General features: G+C 42.8%; 1 protein-coding gene across 7 annotated transcripts in view; it reads right to left on the minus strand.

Annotated features, from left to right (window-relative positions):
• Window positions 1-18772, minus strand: part of LOC147010865 (teneurin-3-like) — a 307484-nt gene that overhangs the window by 127280 nt on the left and 161432 nt on the right. For all 7 annotated transcript variants that reach the window (XM_085860654.1, XM_085860652.1, XM_085860653.1 and 4 more), the window contains exon 20: window positions 2921-3176. In XM_085860654.1, coding sequence (XP_085716780.1) covers window positions 2921-3176 — 256 coding nt within the window. The remainder of the gene's footprint in view (window positions 1-2920; window positions 3177-18772) is intronic.

Raw genomic sequence — 18772 nt, forward strand, 5'->3', positions numbered from 1 at the left:
CTGAAGGTTTCAACAACATCATGAAATAATATTAAAATAATTTCCTTCATTCATGCAAAAACAGCCCTGATGGAGCTCCGCTGCCAATGCAGTGAGTGCTTCCCATAGATTACGGCAGGAATTAATAATTTTGCCAAAGTAACGGCACACGATGGCCTACACGCTTCAAAAAAATATTGTGGAATCATTAATGTCCATCAGCCAATGTGAGTAGATAAGAAGAGTTGCTTAACGTCCTTTCCTAAGGACTGCATAATCCTCAATGCAACATAATGGCTGGAAAACATGATGATGACAGTTCATAGTCAGGTCAGGAATAAAACCCAGACTAGACAACTCAAAGGCAAGTTAGCAACCTCTGAACTACCCTGTGAGCAAACTAAAACAGTTGTACATTGCAGACCTTAAAAACAATGCTAGTACGGAAAAGGCACTGTATGAAAAATGAGTAATATTAGAGAAAGAAGACAAGTAGAAAGAAAACAAAAGGAGGATTAAAAAGCAGAAAGAAAGAAATCATCAAATATAGTGCAACTCGGAAACAAAAGAGGTGAGTTGTTATTTTATTGATTTTCTCAACCAAACATTTTCTCAAATGATGCAGCGATGGGTATCTCATTTGAAAGAATGAAATGAGAAAGATGAGAACAAATATAGGGAGGGAGATGATTTCACATTCGGGAGTATAAGGGAACAAATGAATGCAGGTAGGCAACCAGCCTGCACTTTGAGGAGGTAAGCAGATGAAGGCTTACTTGAGGAACGTTTGCGATTTGGAGTGGCTCTGGGAGGGGAAGAGCAAGGCCAGATGTAGGTTTTCATAAAAATCGAGAGCCCACCAACCTGCCACCGGTGGGAAAGTGAGTCTTTGGGAATCCTCCTCCTGCCTTGAGATGACAATGGTTCGGAAGGCCTTGTTTTCAGCTGCTTTAAGGAGAGCAAGGTGGAAGCCAGGAGCACCAGCCCATAGTGGGGAGCCATATTCCATCAAGCTCTGCAAGAAAGTCTTACAATATAGACCCTGATGTGTGCACTCCAGCTCAGGAATGCCTTAACTCTGCAGAGAATACCCAGATGGTGGCTGGTCTTTGATGCTAGTTTGGTGATATGATCCTCCCACCAAAGGTTATGGCAGAAAGTGAGGCCAAGGAGTAACAGGGACTGTACCTCTTCCAGTGTCTGTCCAGAGAAGTGGATTGCATAGTTTGATTGCCGATCCTTGTGGAGAGAGTGTGAGAACGTGTGACTTGCGGTCACTGAACATTATGTTCCAATGAGCTAATCAGCAGCATATCTTGCTGAGGTCTGACAAAAGGTATTCATCAGAGGCCGACCTTTCACAAATGGTGGATTGTTCTGCACAGGATGGAGTCATAAGCAAAATGGTAAAGTTGGTTTTCAAGAGAATTGGAGAGATCATTTACATAGATCAAGAATACTGTATGTCCGAAGTTACTGCCTTGTGGAACTCCAACCTGAAGGGAAAGATCACGGAGAAGGACACCATCAAGGGCCACACACTGTTTCTGCTAATAGAGGAAATCACTTCAGCAAGGGCATCTTAATATACCAAAAAAAAAAAAAACTTAGAAATCAGAGCAGGATGCCAGACAGCATCAAAGGCTCGAGAGATATCTTGTAAGATGACCTTATATCCAAGGTGGAATGGGCAGGTTGGAAGCCAAACTGGTCGTCGGAGATTAGCAAGTTAGAGAAGAGATCGTGTCTGAGGTCAGAAGCGATGATGGACTCTTTGCTCATTATGGGGAGAAGACTGATATGTCTGCAATTGAGGGGATCAGTTTTACAACCTTTCTTACCATAAGAGTGATGCTTACAACTTTACAAGAAGGAAGAAGTTGCTCATCTAAGACGGACCTGTGAAAGAGAAAGGAGCGAGGGTATTATAGGACTGAAGCACAGTTACTGATTATTACAGCACTTAATGCCATCAGGACCAGTTGATAAAGGTGTCAAGCTGGGAAAGAAACTTCTCCACTTCCTTTCTCATGACATGAGCAGACCTGTTACCAATTGGTTGAGAGAACTTCCTTATTTTTCTGCTGAGGGACACTGACTCTAACACCATAAAAGACTAGTTTCCCATCATGTTTGTTTAAATGGCCTACTTACAGTCTCAACTATTTGTGCACATCCATCCGTGTTTAAAAAGCTGATGTCACATGTGGGTATATTTAGCTTTGTAATTGCTAAGGTCTAATCACTCCAGCCGTTCATGTGATAGGACTGCAGTTGGTCGGTCATTAAGATCATTGGGGCTGTGGGGTTATGGGTATAGCGATAAAAACACTATTCAAGCAAGTAAGTTGATCCAGTACTGGAGCCATAAATAAGATTTGGAATTTGTCTTACAAGCTATCAACCCAATTTCTTCATAAATCCATGAACAAAATGCAAGGAGGGACATGATCTAAAATTATGCCATCGGAGACATGTTTGGTCTAAGACCTGTGCTGTAGCACATAGAAGACTCGAACATTAGATGGTTTGGCTATCCAAAATTTCATCCGGATCCGTCCACAACCTTTTGAGATATCCTGTACACAAACAGATAAACAGACAAACAGACAGAAAGGAGTGAAAACGTAACCTCCTTCACCTTCGGTGGCGGAGGTAAAAAAGGTCGATTGTTTTTCACAGATAATGAAAATAATTGAAATTCTACAGGAAAATGGAAGAAACAACTGTTGATATAATTTTTTGAAAGAAAAACCAACTACGGAGTTGGAAAACATCATCTCATTACTCATGGGTTTGCAGAAAATAAAAAAAACAATGTCCCTATCCAAAGGATATCAAAAAAACTTATACATGTCCATGCAAGAAGCTCAAGTAGAGCAAAATAACTCAAAACTTAAGCTTGATTGAACCTTCAGGACACATAGTTCTGTATTCTCACCTGAGCTCAAGAACAGAAGAAACATTGCCTCCGGGCTTGAGACGTCTAACAAGGTTGAAATCCCCCACGTAGAGTGAGCCATCAGGAGCGCAGGCCAGTGCCACTGGGGCAAGGAGACGCACTCCCCGTGCCGGCCCCGTGGCACAACTTCCAACACAGCTGAGGGAGCGCCTGCGCGCTGAACCCAAGGCAGTGTGCATGAGAGGAGGGCGAGACGCGAGCCAGAGTGCACCGCCATCACCTCCATACATGATGCCTGGGGAGGTAGAACAAATACAAAAAGGAAGAGCAAGAGAAAGGGAAGGTTAAATAAGAGGCATCAACTCTGAAGTCCTGGTTTGTGAAAAGTTTCTCAGTGCATCATCAGAAATAGTCAGGAAATCCAATGGATATTGAAATACTAATGGTTAGTATGCAAGGCTTACAATGAATGCACATAACCACAGAGCACAATTCAATTTCAAATTAAATTAAATATGAATAATGGATTTTATTAACGAGAAGTCGATAAAAGCGAATGTTCATCTTGTCTGCTGAAAACCGACCAACATAAGCCATCATTGACTCATATTCCTTTGAAATTTGAATCTTTAGATGTTTATCCACCAAAATATTTTGAAATATTTTATGAGGAATGAGAACTAGCATGTAGTTTTAGCAATATTGAGCTTGTTGAATTAAAGAGAAACAGGCAATTTCAAAATTTTGGAAGAAAGCACGTCATCAGGTTCAATGGGCAAGTAGATCTGGGTATCATCAGCATAGCAAAGAAAGTTCTACCCCACAAATTTAATTCCCCAAAATGTACTGTTATTTGGTGGAAATTTTGTGTGCCGACATGAACACCAGATTAAAAGTGTTCAGTGTAAATGGGTTGAGGCCAAGACATCATGTAAATGCTTATAACCTGACTTGAGGTTTCAAAAATTTCACACTGAAGTGGAAATACTTTGGACATTTTGGTGGCAATCATCTGTGTCACCATAATTTTGAGAAATCATCACGGTTGACGCAACAGGGTCCTTTGTGACTCATGTCACAACATATCAATTCGGAATGCAAGTTTTTGCATCCCAAGTTCAAGTCCAAGTCCTTTTCTTCTTGGAGAGGATCTCAACAATTCAATCCTTACATTCTGAAGCTGAGTCCAAATGTGAAGAAAAAAAAATTAGATTTAACTCCAGCTAAAAATAATCATAATAATAATCAAGACATATCTAAGTCAGAGATGTGAGTCCCACATCAGCAGACATAATTTACAAGAGTAAGCATTAATTATTTATTCCAACTTTTTATTCATATGACACAACCAAGCACAGCCAATGCCTTTAGTTTCATTATTATCCACATACTACATGGGCTCTGGTTTAGTAGGAAACGAATGAAATGAAATCAATGCCTTTCACAAAATCTATTGTTACATTCTGCTGCAATGCATCTCTTCCCTCGTGTTGAAATAGATCTTTTACACCATCGTGATAACAATCTGTAATGTATTTTACAATATAGTCATATAATATAGCCTATACATGAACAACTAGTAGGGTACTTGTGAGAGCACATACCTCCACCTTGTAATAATGCCCGATCCACGAGAACATATCGGGCGCAATACATTTTTGAAATACCATGCTATATTTCTCAATGGTGAAGAATCACATTAAAAATTCTAGTAGTCGGATCCGGATCTGGATCTTTACCAAAATCTAACCAGTTCGTCCTTGTCACATACCGAACCTGTCCACAAAATTTCATCCAAATCTGTTCATAACTTTTTGAGATATCCTGTACACAAACAGCAAACAAACAGACAGCAAGGGGGTGAAAACATAACCTCCTTCATCTTCGGTAGTGGAGGTAAAAACACATGACTCATGACAACAGTTCAATTAGGTCAGGTCAGGTATGGGAGCATGCGCAAGAGCAGCACGTCACTGCGTCCACTTTCCGCCGGTACTCCAGGGGCCTCCGTCTGGCCATCCCCCAGTCAGATGCCTGGTCCATCCCAATCTCCTTGAGATGCCGATCAACCTGCTGCAACGACAAGGCACATGTTCAGCCCATTGGCCTCCTCCACTCATGAGGCTCCCTCACTGAGAGAATCTGGTGAGCAGGATCAGCATCAGGAAAACGAGCCACATGCCCATACAGCCGCAGCTGACGCTCATGGACTATGCAGGTAACAAATCTCATTTGAGTCTCTCTCAGCAACCGCTCGTTGGACACAAAGTCCGACCAGCGATAGCCAAGGATTCTCCGAAGAGACCTGGTACCAAAGGAATTAAGTCTCTGTCTCATATCCTTGGTCAGAGTCCAAGTCTCACATCCATAGAGCAAGACTGGAAGCACCAAGGACCAGAAGACTCGGACTTTCGTGCTCCCGCACAGGTACCGGCAGCACCACACCCCATTATCCAGTGAATCCATGACTCCCAGGCCCGATCCAGACGTATATTGACCTCTGACTCACAGCCAGCAGAGACATGAATATCACTGCTAAGGTAAGTCAATCTCTCCACGACCTCAACATCCTCACCACAAACAGGCACAGACAGGACAGCAGCATCCAAGAAGTCATCGAAAGCCTGGATCTTCGTTTTGACCCAAGAAACCCGTAATTCCAGCGGCTCTGACTCCTCATTCAGCACCTCGAGGGCACCCAAAAGGATATCTAGCCACATAATTCAATTAGCCACAGAATATCTAGTTCAATTAGCCACAGAATAAAGTCTTTTGTTGGTACTTTAATTCATAGTTTGCCTGCCAAGGGCCAACAAAAACCCAACTTTTGATGGCATTTTTTGTTAATGGCTAGCATCAATGCTTAAAATGTCCCTTGGGTTTGACAATCATAAACTGGGGGGATGTCATGCTGGATTTTTGCGTTCAAGATCACTCAGAGGATAAAGGTCATCCAGGGGACTTATTTTCGAAGTAGTACCATATTAGTGCAGATTTAACCACATGAATCGGCTTAAAACTGTCCTATATCAAAGATAGATGTCTATAAAAGGTATTTTGTTTATTTCAAAAGAAACAAGAAACAAATTTGGCCCAATCGTTCAGTGCCAAAGGTACAGCACAATGGTCAAAGGTCAAATACCATATAAGATATTTCATGAAAAACATGATTCCTTGAATTTTCATTTTTAAAACGACTCAATTGAACTAATTTTCGTTATTAATTTCAAAAATAAAAAATATACAAATGAATTTTGAATGATTTTTAGAAATTATTCATTTCAACTTTTCAAAACCATGATTATATATTTTCAAAATAGCACTTGTGTATTTTACAGTACCAGTAGGGGAAAGAGTATGGGAAAGGTTAGGAGGGAGATAGGAGAAGAGGAAGAGAAGGGGAGAAGATAAGCAAGAAAAGGATCTGGTACTCTAGGTCCCTCACCTTTTGGGTGGTATGAGGACAACATCTGTGCAATACGAAAGCTAAATCTTGAACGGTTTTTGAAATATCGCAAATACAAGCCAAGTTATTGAGATGGTTTCCATGGCAACATAATTCAGCTATTCACAGCTGTGATCTAATCAGGTTGAGATAATGTCATGAGGAATGGATATCTGCAATATGAAAGCTAAATGTATGATCGCTCATGGACGGATGATCGGTCAGTCGGACAGAGCTCAGAGATGTTTGGAGGAGATAGGAATAGAGAAAGAGAAGAAGGTGGAGTCGAAGATAATTAAGAAAATAAGTGGAGGAGTGTGAAAGGAGGACACAGATAAGTAAAAATAAGTTGAGAGGAGGTTCCCATCATGTGCTGCCTTTTTGGCTGCTGGTTGCTTCATTGGTTAGGGGTGCAACTATGCCGCTGATGCAATGCCCCTTTTACCAATACACTGGTTCTCATTTCACTGACCTCAGAAGGATGACAGGCTGAGTCAATCCCCTGGTGTTAATTCAGTCAATCCCCTGGTGTTAACGGGGATCAAACTCAGGACCCTAGGATCCCAAGCCACCACCCTAACCGCTAAGCCAACACCAGCCTATGAGAGGAGGTGTGACTAGAGGAAGAGAAGTGGCATGTGTGAGGCATACAGGGAAGGTATAAGGGTTGAAAATCCTGCCATTTTGTACATGTAATAAATAGATGGCCCAATGGCTTTCCTACTGGCCCTTAGCTAGTGACCTGGATGGGTGATTCTGATTTTGTACAGGAGTAATTTTATAAGGATGGGCATGAGATTTTTTTTTCCTTGTATACATAGTCGAGGCTCGTGGAAGAGCCAATATCTGTACAATGGATGAATCAGGATACAACAGAACAAAAGGAACAGCAGGGAGGGCCAAAGGTCAAGACAAAGGGAGGCAGAAAAACAATGGGTGTGGGGAGGAATGGGGGTGGGGGGAGCAAGAGAGGATGTATGGGATGGACAAGATGGATACAGAAGGAAACTCTCATGAGGAATGACTGAAAATTTAGGAGAAGCGATTGGGGTGGGTTAACGAGAGTAGAAAAGATCATGGTCTTGGATTGGGGATGACCTGAGATGGTTGTGAACAGCTGCCTTTATGACCTGGAGGGAGGAATGAGATTGAAGAGAATGTGGAAATCAGTACCACAGCTGGGAAAAAGAGGAACAAATGAGTGGAGGTGTGCGGTGATCCTGGATTTAGGTAGTTTCACCAGAGAGGGGTTGATGGGGATGTGTGTGTGTGTGTGTGTGTGTGTGTGTGTGTGTGTGTGTGTGTGTGTGTGTGTGTGTGTGTGTGTGTGTGTGTGTGTGTGTGTGTGTGTGTGTGTGTGTGCCCTGCAGAAACCTGAGAGGGGATAAAGCACGGAAAACACAGAGGGTGTAAGACCAGAAATGGGGTGGTAGAAGACAGAGAGACCACCATCCTGTCTGTGATGTGAAAGTGAGAGGTACAGAGACTCAGATTCAGCATGGGATATCCCAATGATCTTGAAGGCCTTGGTTTCCACGGTGTCCAGCTGAGCAACGTGTGATGAAGGGCGCCAGCTCAGAAGGGAAGGCAGTACTCCATCAAGCTGTGCATGAAGGCCTTGTAAGTGGACAGGAGTTCAGATCTGCCCAGGAATTATTTTGTTTGATGGAAGATGCCAACTTTAAAATGTGTTTTACCCAAGAAAGATCATGGATGATAGTGAAACCCAGGAGTCTGAATGACAGAACTAGAGGATTGTTAAGAAAGTAGATAGGGGGGGGGGGTTGCAGACAGTCCTTTTGGAGAGAGACAATGAGAGTGTGAGATTTGTCAAGATTGAAAGACATATTCCAAGTATATGACCATCGTGTGATTTTTTTTTCAAGGTCTGAAGAGAGGGAAGAGGCTGCAGCCTGCCTGTCTGAAGGCTGAGGGATGTCATGGCAGAAGGTAGTCATCAGCAAATAGATAAAGGGGATTTTCCAGAGAGTGAGAGAGTAAGAGAGTGAGAGAGTGAGAGAGTGAGAGAGTGAGAGAGTGAGAGAGTGAGAGAGTGAGAGAGTGAGAGAGTGAGAGAGTGAGAGAGTGAGAGAGTGAGAGAGAGAGAGAGAGAGAGAGAGAGTGAGAGAGTGAGAGAGTGAGAGAGTGAGAGAGTGAGAGAGTGGAAGAGTGGGAGAGAGAGAGTGGGAGAGAGAGAGAGTGAGAGAGAGAGAGAAAGGAAGAGTGGGAGAGAGAGAGAGAGAGAGAGAGAGAGAGAGAGAGAGAGAGAGAGAGAGAGGAGAGAGAGAGATCATCGTTAATGCATGGAATGGTTTCCCTGGAAAGGTAGTGGCAGAAGAAACAGAAGATAAGTTTAAACTGGAATTAGATAGGTACCTGGAAGTATTGGAGATAGAGTGGTGTAGGGATGTTGGCAGGACTTTTAGGTAGTTTGAGCACTGATGGGTGATTGCGTGCTGATGGGTGAACGGAGTGTTGTTGATGGGGGTCTCATCAACGGGTATTGTGCGGTTTATGTTGTGTGTGTTTTTTAACCAAGCCCATGCCCCCTCCCATAACAAGAAGGAAAGAAAAAAAACTACAAAAAAATTACAAAAACAACAAAAAATAATAAACAAAAAACACTTTAAAAAAACACATTTTTGCATTTTCTTATTTGATATTGTTGATAAATTGGTGTGTTGTTGATGTGGCACAGGCATGATGGGCTGAATGGCCTCCACCTGCATCTAATTTCCTTGTGATTCCTTGCGATCATTGATGAATATCAGTAATAGGACTTGGCCCAGAACACCGAGACAGGGAGAGGAGATTAAAGGATTCCGTTGAGTGCCACACATTGGCTATGAGAGTAAAGGAAGCTTGTAAGCGATTTGTTGGAAATAAGTGAAACTATGATCATTATTTTAACTGTGTGTTATGGATCAATATATAATATATACCACATGATTGGAAATGTTGCTAAGGCATATGCTGTGGAAAGGGTAAGTTAAATTAAATATGAATTGTGGTTACTTGTGAAAGGACACTTGTGCAAACAGCTGCATGCATAGGCGGCGCTTGAGAGAATGCTGGAAGCCTGGTGTTGGCTTAGCGCTTAGCGGTTAGGGTGGCTGGCTTGGGATCTTAGGACCCAGAGTTTGAGCACCATTTGCCTCTGAATTAACAACAAGTGGGGTTGACTCAGCCAGTCATCCTTCGGCGAAATGAGTATCAGTTTACTGATATAGGAGCACATCAGCAGTGCAGTCGCACCCCAACAAAATGATAGCTACCTGACAGCCAAGCTGCCACACACAAGAAGAAGAACAAGAACAAGAAGAACAAGAAGAACAAGAACAAGAAGAATAGAATGCTGGAATGTCAGAAATACTTTGAAGAAAGCTTTGTATAAGTTAAACTGTTCACTTGTTTGGATAAATCACTTTGTATTATGCAGTGTTTTGATTAGTGTGTTCAAACTCTACTCCTACATGAAAGAGGAACAGACTGGGAGAAAAAGTCATTGTGGAGAGAGTCTTTGAAGACGTGCTGATCTGGACAATGAACAAGCCTCTGCACAGACAAGGAATGCAGACATCTTGTCACCAGGTCTCATAATGAATGTCGTTGAGTAAGACACAAAATAAGGAGGAGATAGAAAGGAGGAAAGGAGAGTGAAACACAATGTGAAGGGAGAATGTGATGTGGACTATGAGAGATGGAACAGCTGCAGCATGTGGCTGAGCTTATGAAACCAGGATCAAACCAGCGATGAGGGTGCTGTGAGGGTTGCATGGTGACCACCACCCCTGATTTGATCCAGCAGAATCTTTGCAGATGCTAGTCAATCCTACCTGCTGGCCGGTTGGGTTCTCGACAAACGTCTATTATCCTGCTGGGATCACGGAGCTGACATCAAAGCAGACCTACCCTCTCTAAGTACATCAACAAAACCAAGGCCAAGTTCGTCCTCATCCCTCGGCACTGCTGGACGCAACGTGGTCCTTAGGCCTAAGTCACATTTGGCTCGGCGGCCGTAGGGTCTACAAAATCTACGGCCACGAGCAATTATAGGGCGGCCGCAGTATTTCCACGGTCACACAATGTAGCAGTCACATATGTTTTTATTTTTCGGGGAGCCGCACGGGGTATTTAGAAATCGTGGAGACTGAAAACGTGGGGGTGCCGTACGGTCTTTGATTTGATATCGCACGGTGACCTTAGGGCGTCCCTGCGGCGGCCATAGAATTTTCAAGGCAGACGCAAGGTAGCCTCAAGGTGCCCGCAAGGCAACCGCAGGGGGGCCCTAAAGCGAACGTGCGGCCAGACGGACGGTAACGAGTGGGTATATATACCAGTTCTTTTTTTACTGAAATAAAAATATACCAGTTCGGAATATAGCCTGGTGTTGGCATAGTGGTTAGGGTAGCGGCTTGGGATCCAAAAGGTCCTGAGTTCAAGTCCCGTTGGTCGCTTGAATTAATACACACCAGGAGGTTGACTCAGCCTGTCATCCTTCCGAGGTCGGCAAAGTGAGTACCAGTGTAGTGGGCCCGGTGTATGCCCCAGTTAAAATAGGTGTACCATATCCCTGTGTCGTAAGAGGTGACCAGGGTTGCGTCAGGAAGGGCATCCAGCATAAAACCTGTGCCAAATCACTATGCGGATCTTACGGATGATCCGCTGTGGCGACCCCTAACAAGAGCAGCCGAAAGAAGAAGAAGAAGACCAGTTTGGAATATACCAGTATGTATAACTGAATACACTATAACTATAATATATATAACTGAATATACCAGTTCGGAGTATAGGCAAACACCTATACTCCGATCTCGAGTGGTAGCGCACGGTGGACGCACGGTCGACGCAGACTGCCACGGAGGCCGAACGTAGGATGCACGGCGGGCATAGGGGAAACGTGCGTTGACCCTGCGTTTCCCGCAGGTAGTCACACAGACCGCAAGGCCACCGTACGTTGAACACAGGGACGCCTTAGGACTACCCTACGGCGACCGTGGAAATAGTGCGGCCACCATAATTTTTGGGGGGTTGGCAAAATTCATTTTTCATTGATAAGAGCCTCCGGCAGCCGCACGAATAACGCAAGCCCACCATACGCCCAACGTACGGTCGATGTGGAACACATCTACATCACAGCTTGGCTTGTCTAATTGCTACGGCCAACGTAGAAATGAAAAAAAGTTATAACTCCGCGCTATAATTCCACAGCGACCCCTACGGCCTGTAAAAGATAGCCATATGGCGTAGGGCCACCCTGAGGCCACCTCAGAAACTCTGCGGCCGCCGCACGTTTCTGTCAATTCAGGGGGGGTATGGCCGCCGTATCCTAGCCATAGAGCAAATGTGACTTAGGCCTTAATGGCGAGCAGTGGACACGGATTAATCTGCTTGCTTTGGTGGTACAAAGATCACCTTCTGGGGACTCGCAACACGCTGGCCAGTCGGACATCACTTTGTGCACACTTGTGAACCCATGAAGGCAACAGAGCCTGCTTCAAACGTGAACGCAACCAACTTTGACACCAAGTTGTATTCTAATGGTCTATTTTTATTCGGATACGTGAGATAAGTTGCAGACTTGAAAATCGTGAGTTTATTCAAAACTGCATTGAAACTGTGTGTTTAACTCTGGGGAGTTTTAAAAGCATTGAACATTGAGTGTTTCTTTTAAAATCATTAAAATCATTGAGTGTTTCTTTAAAAATCATTGTGATTGAATCTTATTAAATGGTATTAGCGTTTGAAAGGCTGACAGTGGGGATTAATAAATTTAGTATTAAATTTCCTTCTGTTTCATGTCATATGCTGGTTTCACCTGTTTAAACAATTGGCGGAACACTTAAGTGTGATCTGTTAAACTTTGTCGTGTTCCCCTTTGGGTAATTTGGGTACTCATTTTGATGCACGGAGGCAGCACGTAATACTGTGTAAGGTCATATTACGCAATTTGATACTGCTATAATTAACAATGGGGATGTACATGCTTACAGTTTGCAGCGTTGTATTAACTTCCTGATGTTTATCAATGACAGGGTCGAAAGGAGTTTCACTTCCACGACACGACAGTCTTACCATTCTCGAAGCAGAGATCCTGACTTGTTATCTCCGCCTGATGCCAATTAGTATTCACAATATACAAGACATCATCAACTCAAACTCGTAATATGACGATGAAGATTTTAATGTTAAATATACAGTGCAGTGACTTCTCTGGCCTCAACTCAGGAGCAACTAAATCAAGCAAATCTTATTTCATTCAAATCCATTTGAGTTTAGGTTGAAGTCTTCGACACATATTGTATCTAGACGTGAAATTATCCTGTTCAGAGGATGTCAGAAGTCCTCTTCTCAGCAAAATGGCCCAAGCAATCTGACAAAGGTACGCCGAGGTTTTTTGTTTTTTTTTAGATCCTCGTGGAGGATCTCGAAGTCTTACTCACGTTGTTGTTCTTCTGCTTCTTCTTGTGGACTTTTTTGTTTCACAGCCTACAGTTTTCATCGAAACTTCCTGAAACTTGGCCTACATATGTAAAAATACCCTGCGCAGACAGTAACGATCTCCGATTTTTAAAATTCCTCCTAGAAAAAAAAGTTATGACGTCAAAATATCTCCGCTAATGGAAATCGCCTAAAAAATTATCTCTGAAACTAGGCAAGCTTTTTGAATTCTGTTTGCGGGAATCGAACAGGGCATTAGCAGAGAAGAATTACTGCACATATGATACATCACTATGACGTCATATAAATTTCTATGACGTCATTCCTATTTTTTGACATTTTTTGTTTCACAACCCAGAGTTTTCATCCGATCTTCGTGAAACTTGCCATGTATAAGCAGAAAGCCCACGCGCAGGCAGTAACCATCTCCAATTTTGGAAATTCTTCCGAGAAAAAAAGTTGACGTCATAATATCGCCGCTAATGGAAATCGCCTATACCATTATCTCCGAAACTAGGCAAGCTGTTTGAATTTTGTTTGTGGGAATCAAGCCAGGCATTAGCACAGATAATTTATCGCAAACGTGATACATCACAATGACGTCATATGGTGACTTCCATGGTAACTCACGTTACATTTGAAGGTCATATGAGAATGTATCTAGTCCCCCACAGCATTGCTAACAACTGCAATGATCCAGATTATTGGTCAGGCTAGCATTGATATTGAACCTATTCTGTGGTATGGTCTGATGATGAATGTCTTCAATGTGTGGTGTAGCATGGCCTTTTTAGGCATGGTAACTCATGTTACAACAAATGGACATGGTCAAAAACAACTAAACTTTATTAACCGTTTCTCCTCAAAAAGACATATGAATTACGGAGTGGCCAGTTACGTATAATGACTGAGGGTCCATACTTGAATTTTAGAAAGAATGAAAAGTGAACTGCAACATGTAACTTATATAACGATGAAAAAGTGAGTAACTCGCGTTACAGTTTATAGATGACTGCTATGTACTTTAGGATAGAATCTGATCATTGTTTTGTTGCCAATAGGTCTAGGTCACTCAAACGGGCCAGACTGGTGAACGAATGTGTTCAGATGTGAATGGATTGGAGACTTATGTAAAAAGAATGATGTTTCAGTAACTCACGTTACACCAACCACTATCAATTGACTTCCACAACCCTGTACCAATACAATTAGTCCTAGAGCAAATGTTATTATTTCTACATAAGAGATTTCTTCTACATAATTCTACATAATTTCTACTTCTACATAATTTCTACATATTTCTACATATAAGAGAAACTAGTTAGCTGGATCAGTCTGATTTATCGATATTCCAGGAGGGTTCTTTGATACCAAGGTTTTCATGACAGAATCTGACTGAAAATAATCTAATTGGAAGGCATCCACTAATTCTTAGTTGATTGGTTCAGATGAGAAATAAGCATCAAAACATCAAACCTGGGGATGTTTCCCAACAGATATATTAAAAAATATAGTATATGGTTCATTAATTTTTTTTCAACCAGTGTCCACTTTTACATGGAAGTACCCATATTCGTTTTTATGACATCATTAAGAGGACGAGGATCTTAGCTCATTTGAGCTTGTTTTAATGGAAATCACCACAAACAATGAATAAAGCCACTCCAGGTAAAGAGCAAAGAGAAGGTGAGATAAAGATAAGGATAAAGCAAAAGAAAACAAACGAAAGAAAAAAATAACAAAAAACATCCAAGACACAGGAAGTAGCTGAAGTCAGGTGAAATGCGATGTAACCTCAAAGATGTAGGAAGTAGGAATTGACATTCCTCTGAAAGCTGGGTAGATTGTAGGATAATGGGAAGCATGTTTCAGGTAGTGAATTCCAAAGCGAGACAGCATGAGGGATAAAACTATCTCCACATTCTTTCGTTCTGCTCTTTGGATCAGCTATATTACATGGGTGTGCTGAGATGGCAAACCAAGTCTCGTGTCCAAACACTCGAACAGGAGGAACCAAGTTTAAAAGTCCAGCATAACATTTGCCATTAAAATATCTGTAGAACAAACTAAGAGTGGCAACTGACCTATGGTGAGAGAGCAGTTGAAGAGTTGAACCCATCTCCGCACCAACCGGGTTCACTATGCGTTTATAAAGGGAAGTAACTTTGTATGGAAATTCCAAGTTTTACTTGTTTCGACAGTTATCTCATGTGACATTGGATTTAGCACACTATACATGGCTGTGCACACAAGGCTCAAGTGAGAGCACGTTGTTTATTTAGAGTCATATAAATACCGTCGAAGAAGCGTTTGAAACAGCTTTCCATCGATTTCCTCTCAAAACCGCGTCAAATCAACTGCAGTTGGTGAAAGAGACCCAGAATCAGAGGAGGAAAAATGAGGTTTTGATCATTTCGACGATTACGCAGAACCCGATATTGAAAACGTGTCTGAGATGTCCAGTGCACATGCAGACAACATTGGCGATCCCAGCCTGGGTAGTCACTATTCTTTCAGAGAGGCTGAGGATGATGACACGGCCAATGTGTATGTATTTAGGCATTTATAATTTACAGAGACATTTCAATGCACAAAAGAAAAAACATGAAAAGCTGCAATTTAAATGGTAATCATAAAACTTTTAATGAACAAAATGAACAGGTATAACACATTCATGAATGTACAAGTTACATGGGAACAAATTTAATGAAATGGGTTCTTTTCAACTCGCTTTGTAGGTCTATTGTGCCTGATGAAAGCGGCTGCGAAGCCGGCGAAACGTTGCCCTGAGACCGGGTCTGCTCTCGTTTTTTTGCTCAAATGAGCGGAATCGATCGAGTTTTTACTTTTAGTTGGAAGCGCCTTCTTCTTCTTTCAAAATACGCATATATATATATATATATATATATATATATATATATATATTAACACAAACAAACAATGACAAGGCTCGTTCATATAAGAGCTCACACAAAGAAAGTTTAACAAGGGAAGCAGGAGACAAGAGGGATGGGTGGAGTACACATGGTAAACAAGATGGACACTACAGGGACTTTCAGGAAGGAAAATAGGGAATTTGAAGGAGGTGGGTTTGGGGTGGATTAACAGGGTAGAAAATATCATGATTTTGGATGGTGGAAGATAGAGATGGTGGTGAACAGCCGTTTTGAAGACTTGGAGTGAAGAGTGGGATTGCAGAGAGTGTGGGAGTTTGTTCCAAAGGCAGGAAAAAAGAGCAATGAAGGAGAGCAGTGATTCTTGATTTTGGTAGTTTTACCAGAAGGGGGTTACGGGCGGACCTTGAGTGCCCTGCAGAAATAAGAGCGGGACAGAAAGCAGACAGAGCAGGAGGAGTGGAGGCCAGAGAGGAGATGGTATAAGACAGAAAGACCACCGACCTGCCTGCTGTGAGAGCATGAGAGACCCAAAGACTCAGCCTCACTGCGGGAGATACCAATGATCCTAAATGCCTTGGTTTCCACAGCGTGAAGCCGAGAAAGGTGAGAGGTGGGAGCACCAACCCAGAGGGAAGAGCAGGACTCCATCAGGCTGCGAATGAAAGCTTTGTACGTGGTCAGGAGCTCACGGTGATGTTGAAATCAGAGTGAAAATAATTCAAATTTTTCTAAATGTTTCATTTCACTCATTTTAAGTGGAGGTTCAAACCAAAACATCCAACAATGAGTTTCTCAGTGAGGTGGAAGTTATTTTTACTCGCACTATATATAAGAAGCAACGATGGTTGATGATGGTGATGTGAGCTGACTTCCAAGCAGATGGAAGATGACCTCAGGTAAATTATAGTGATAGAGCAGAATGTCTGTTATGTACAACATGGGGTCTTTTAATTAAATTGATCAGAAAAGTGGTGGGTACTTCTGCTTGTCTAACATATATATATTTATATATATATATATATATCTTCTTCTTCTTCTTTCGGCTGTTCCCGTTAGGGGTCGCCACAGCGGATCATCCACATGATCCGCATAGTGATTTGGCACATGTTTTACGCCGGATGCCCTTCCTGACGCAACCCTGGTCGCCTCTTACGACACAGGGATAAGGATTGGGTTTCGCCATGATTCCGGGCTGCCCTACACCCTCTCATAGTATGGCCCAGTGCAGAGCTCCCGTCCTCAAGCGATCCTCCAACCCAAGCCTCCGAGTAGCTGGATTACAGGCGCGCGCCACTATGCCCGGTATACAGTGGGGAGAACAAGTATTTGATACACTGCCGATTTTGCAGGTTTTCCCACTTACAAAGCACGTAGAGGTCTGTAATTTTTATCATTGGTACATGTCAACTGTGAAAGACGGAATCTAAAACAAAAATCCTGAAAATCACATTGTATGATTATAAATAATTAATTTGCATTTTATTGCATGAAATAAGTATTTGATACATCAGAAAAACAGAACTTAATATTTGGTACAGAAACCTTTGTTTGCAATTACAGAGATCAGACGTTTCCTGTAGTTCTTAACCAGGTTTGCACAGACTGCAGCAGGGATTTTGGCCCACTCCTCCATACAGATCTTCTCCAGATCCTTCAGGTTTCGGGGCTGTCGCTGGGCAACACAGACTTTCAGCTCCCTCCAAAGATTTTCTATTGGGTTCAGGTCTGGATACTGGCTCGGCCACTCCAGGACCTTGAGATGCTTCTTACGGAGCCACTCCTTAGTTGCCCTGGCTGTGTGTTTCGGGTCGTTGTCATGCTGGAAGACCCAGCCACGCCCCATCTCCAATGCTCTTGTTGAGGGAAGGAGGTTGTTGGCTAAGATCTCGTGATACATGGCCCCATCCATCCTCCCCTCAATACGGTGTAGTCGTCCTGTCCCCTTTGCAGAAAAGCATCCCCAAAGAATGATGTTTCCACCTCCAGGCTTCACGGTTGGGATGGTGTTCTTGGGGTTGTACTCATCCTTCTTCTTCCTCCAAACATGGCGAGTGGAGTTTAACCCAAAAAGCTCTATTTTGGTCTCAGACCACATGACCTTCTCCCATTCCTCCTCTGGATCATCCAGATGGTCATTGGCAAACTTCAGACGGGCCTGGACATGCGCTGGCTTGAGCAGAGGGACCTTGCATGCGCTGCAGGATTTTAATCCATGACGGCGTAGTGTGTTACTTATGGTTTTCTTTGATACCGTGGTCCCAGCTCTCTTCAAGTCATTGACCAGGTCCTGCCGTGTAGTTCTGGGCTGATGCCTCACCTTTCTCATGATCATTGAGGCTCCACGAGGTGAGATCTTGCATGGAGCCCCAGACCGAGGGAGATTGACTGTTATCTTGAACTTCTTCCATTTTCTAATAATTGCGCCAACAGTTGTTGCCTTCTCACCAAGCTGCTTGCCTATTGTCCTGTCGCCCATCCCAGCCTTGTGCAAGTCTACAATTTTGTCCCTGATGTCCTTAGACAGCTCTCTGTTCTTGCCCATTGTGGAGAGGTTGGAGTCTGATTGATTGAATGTGGACAGCTGTCTTTTATGCAGATAACGAGTTCAAACAGGTGCAGTTAATACAGGTAATGAGTGGAGAATGGGAGGGCTTCTTAAAGACAAAACTAACAGGTCTGTGAGAGCCGGAATTCTTACTGGTTGGTAGGTGATCAAATACTTATTTCATGCAATCAAATGCAAATTAATTATTTAAAAATCATACAATGTGATTTTCAGGATTTTGTTTTAGACTCCATCTTTAACAGTTGAAGTGTACCTATGATAAAAATTACAGACCTCTACGTGCTTTGTAAGTGGGAAAACCTGCAAAATCGGCAGTGTATCAAATACTTGTTCTCCCCACTGTATATACATATATATATATATACACATATACGAGCCTGGTGTTGGCGCAGTGGTTGGGGCAGCGGCTTGGGATCCAAGAGGTCCTGAGTTCAAGCCCCGTTGAGCCACTGAATTAATACACCAGGGGGTTGACTCAGCCTGTCATCCTTCCAAGGTCGGCGAAATGAGTACCAGTATACTGGGCCGGTGTATACCCCGGT

The sequence above is a fragment of the Eptatretus burgeri genome, chromosome 16 (assembly GCF_056783735.1).
Source record: "Eptatretus burgeri isolate ZD-2024b chromosome 16, Ebu_testis_v1, whole genome shotgun sequence".
NCBI lineage: Eukaryota > Metazoa > Chordata > Myxini > Myxiniformes > Myxinidae > Eptatretus > Eptatretus burgeri.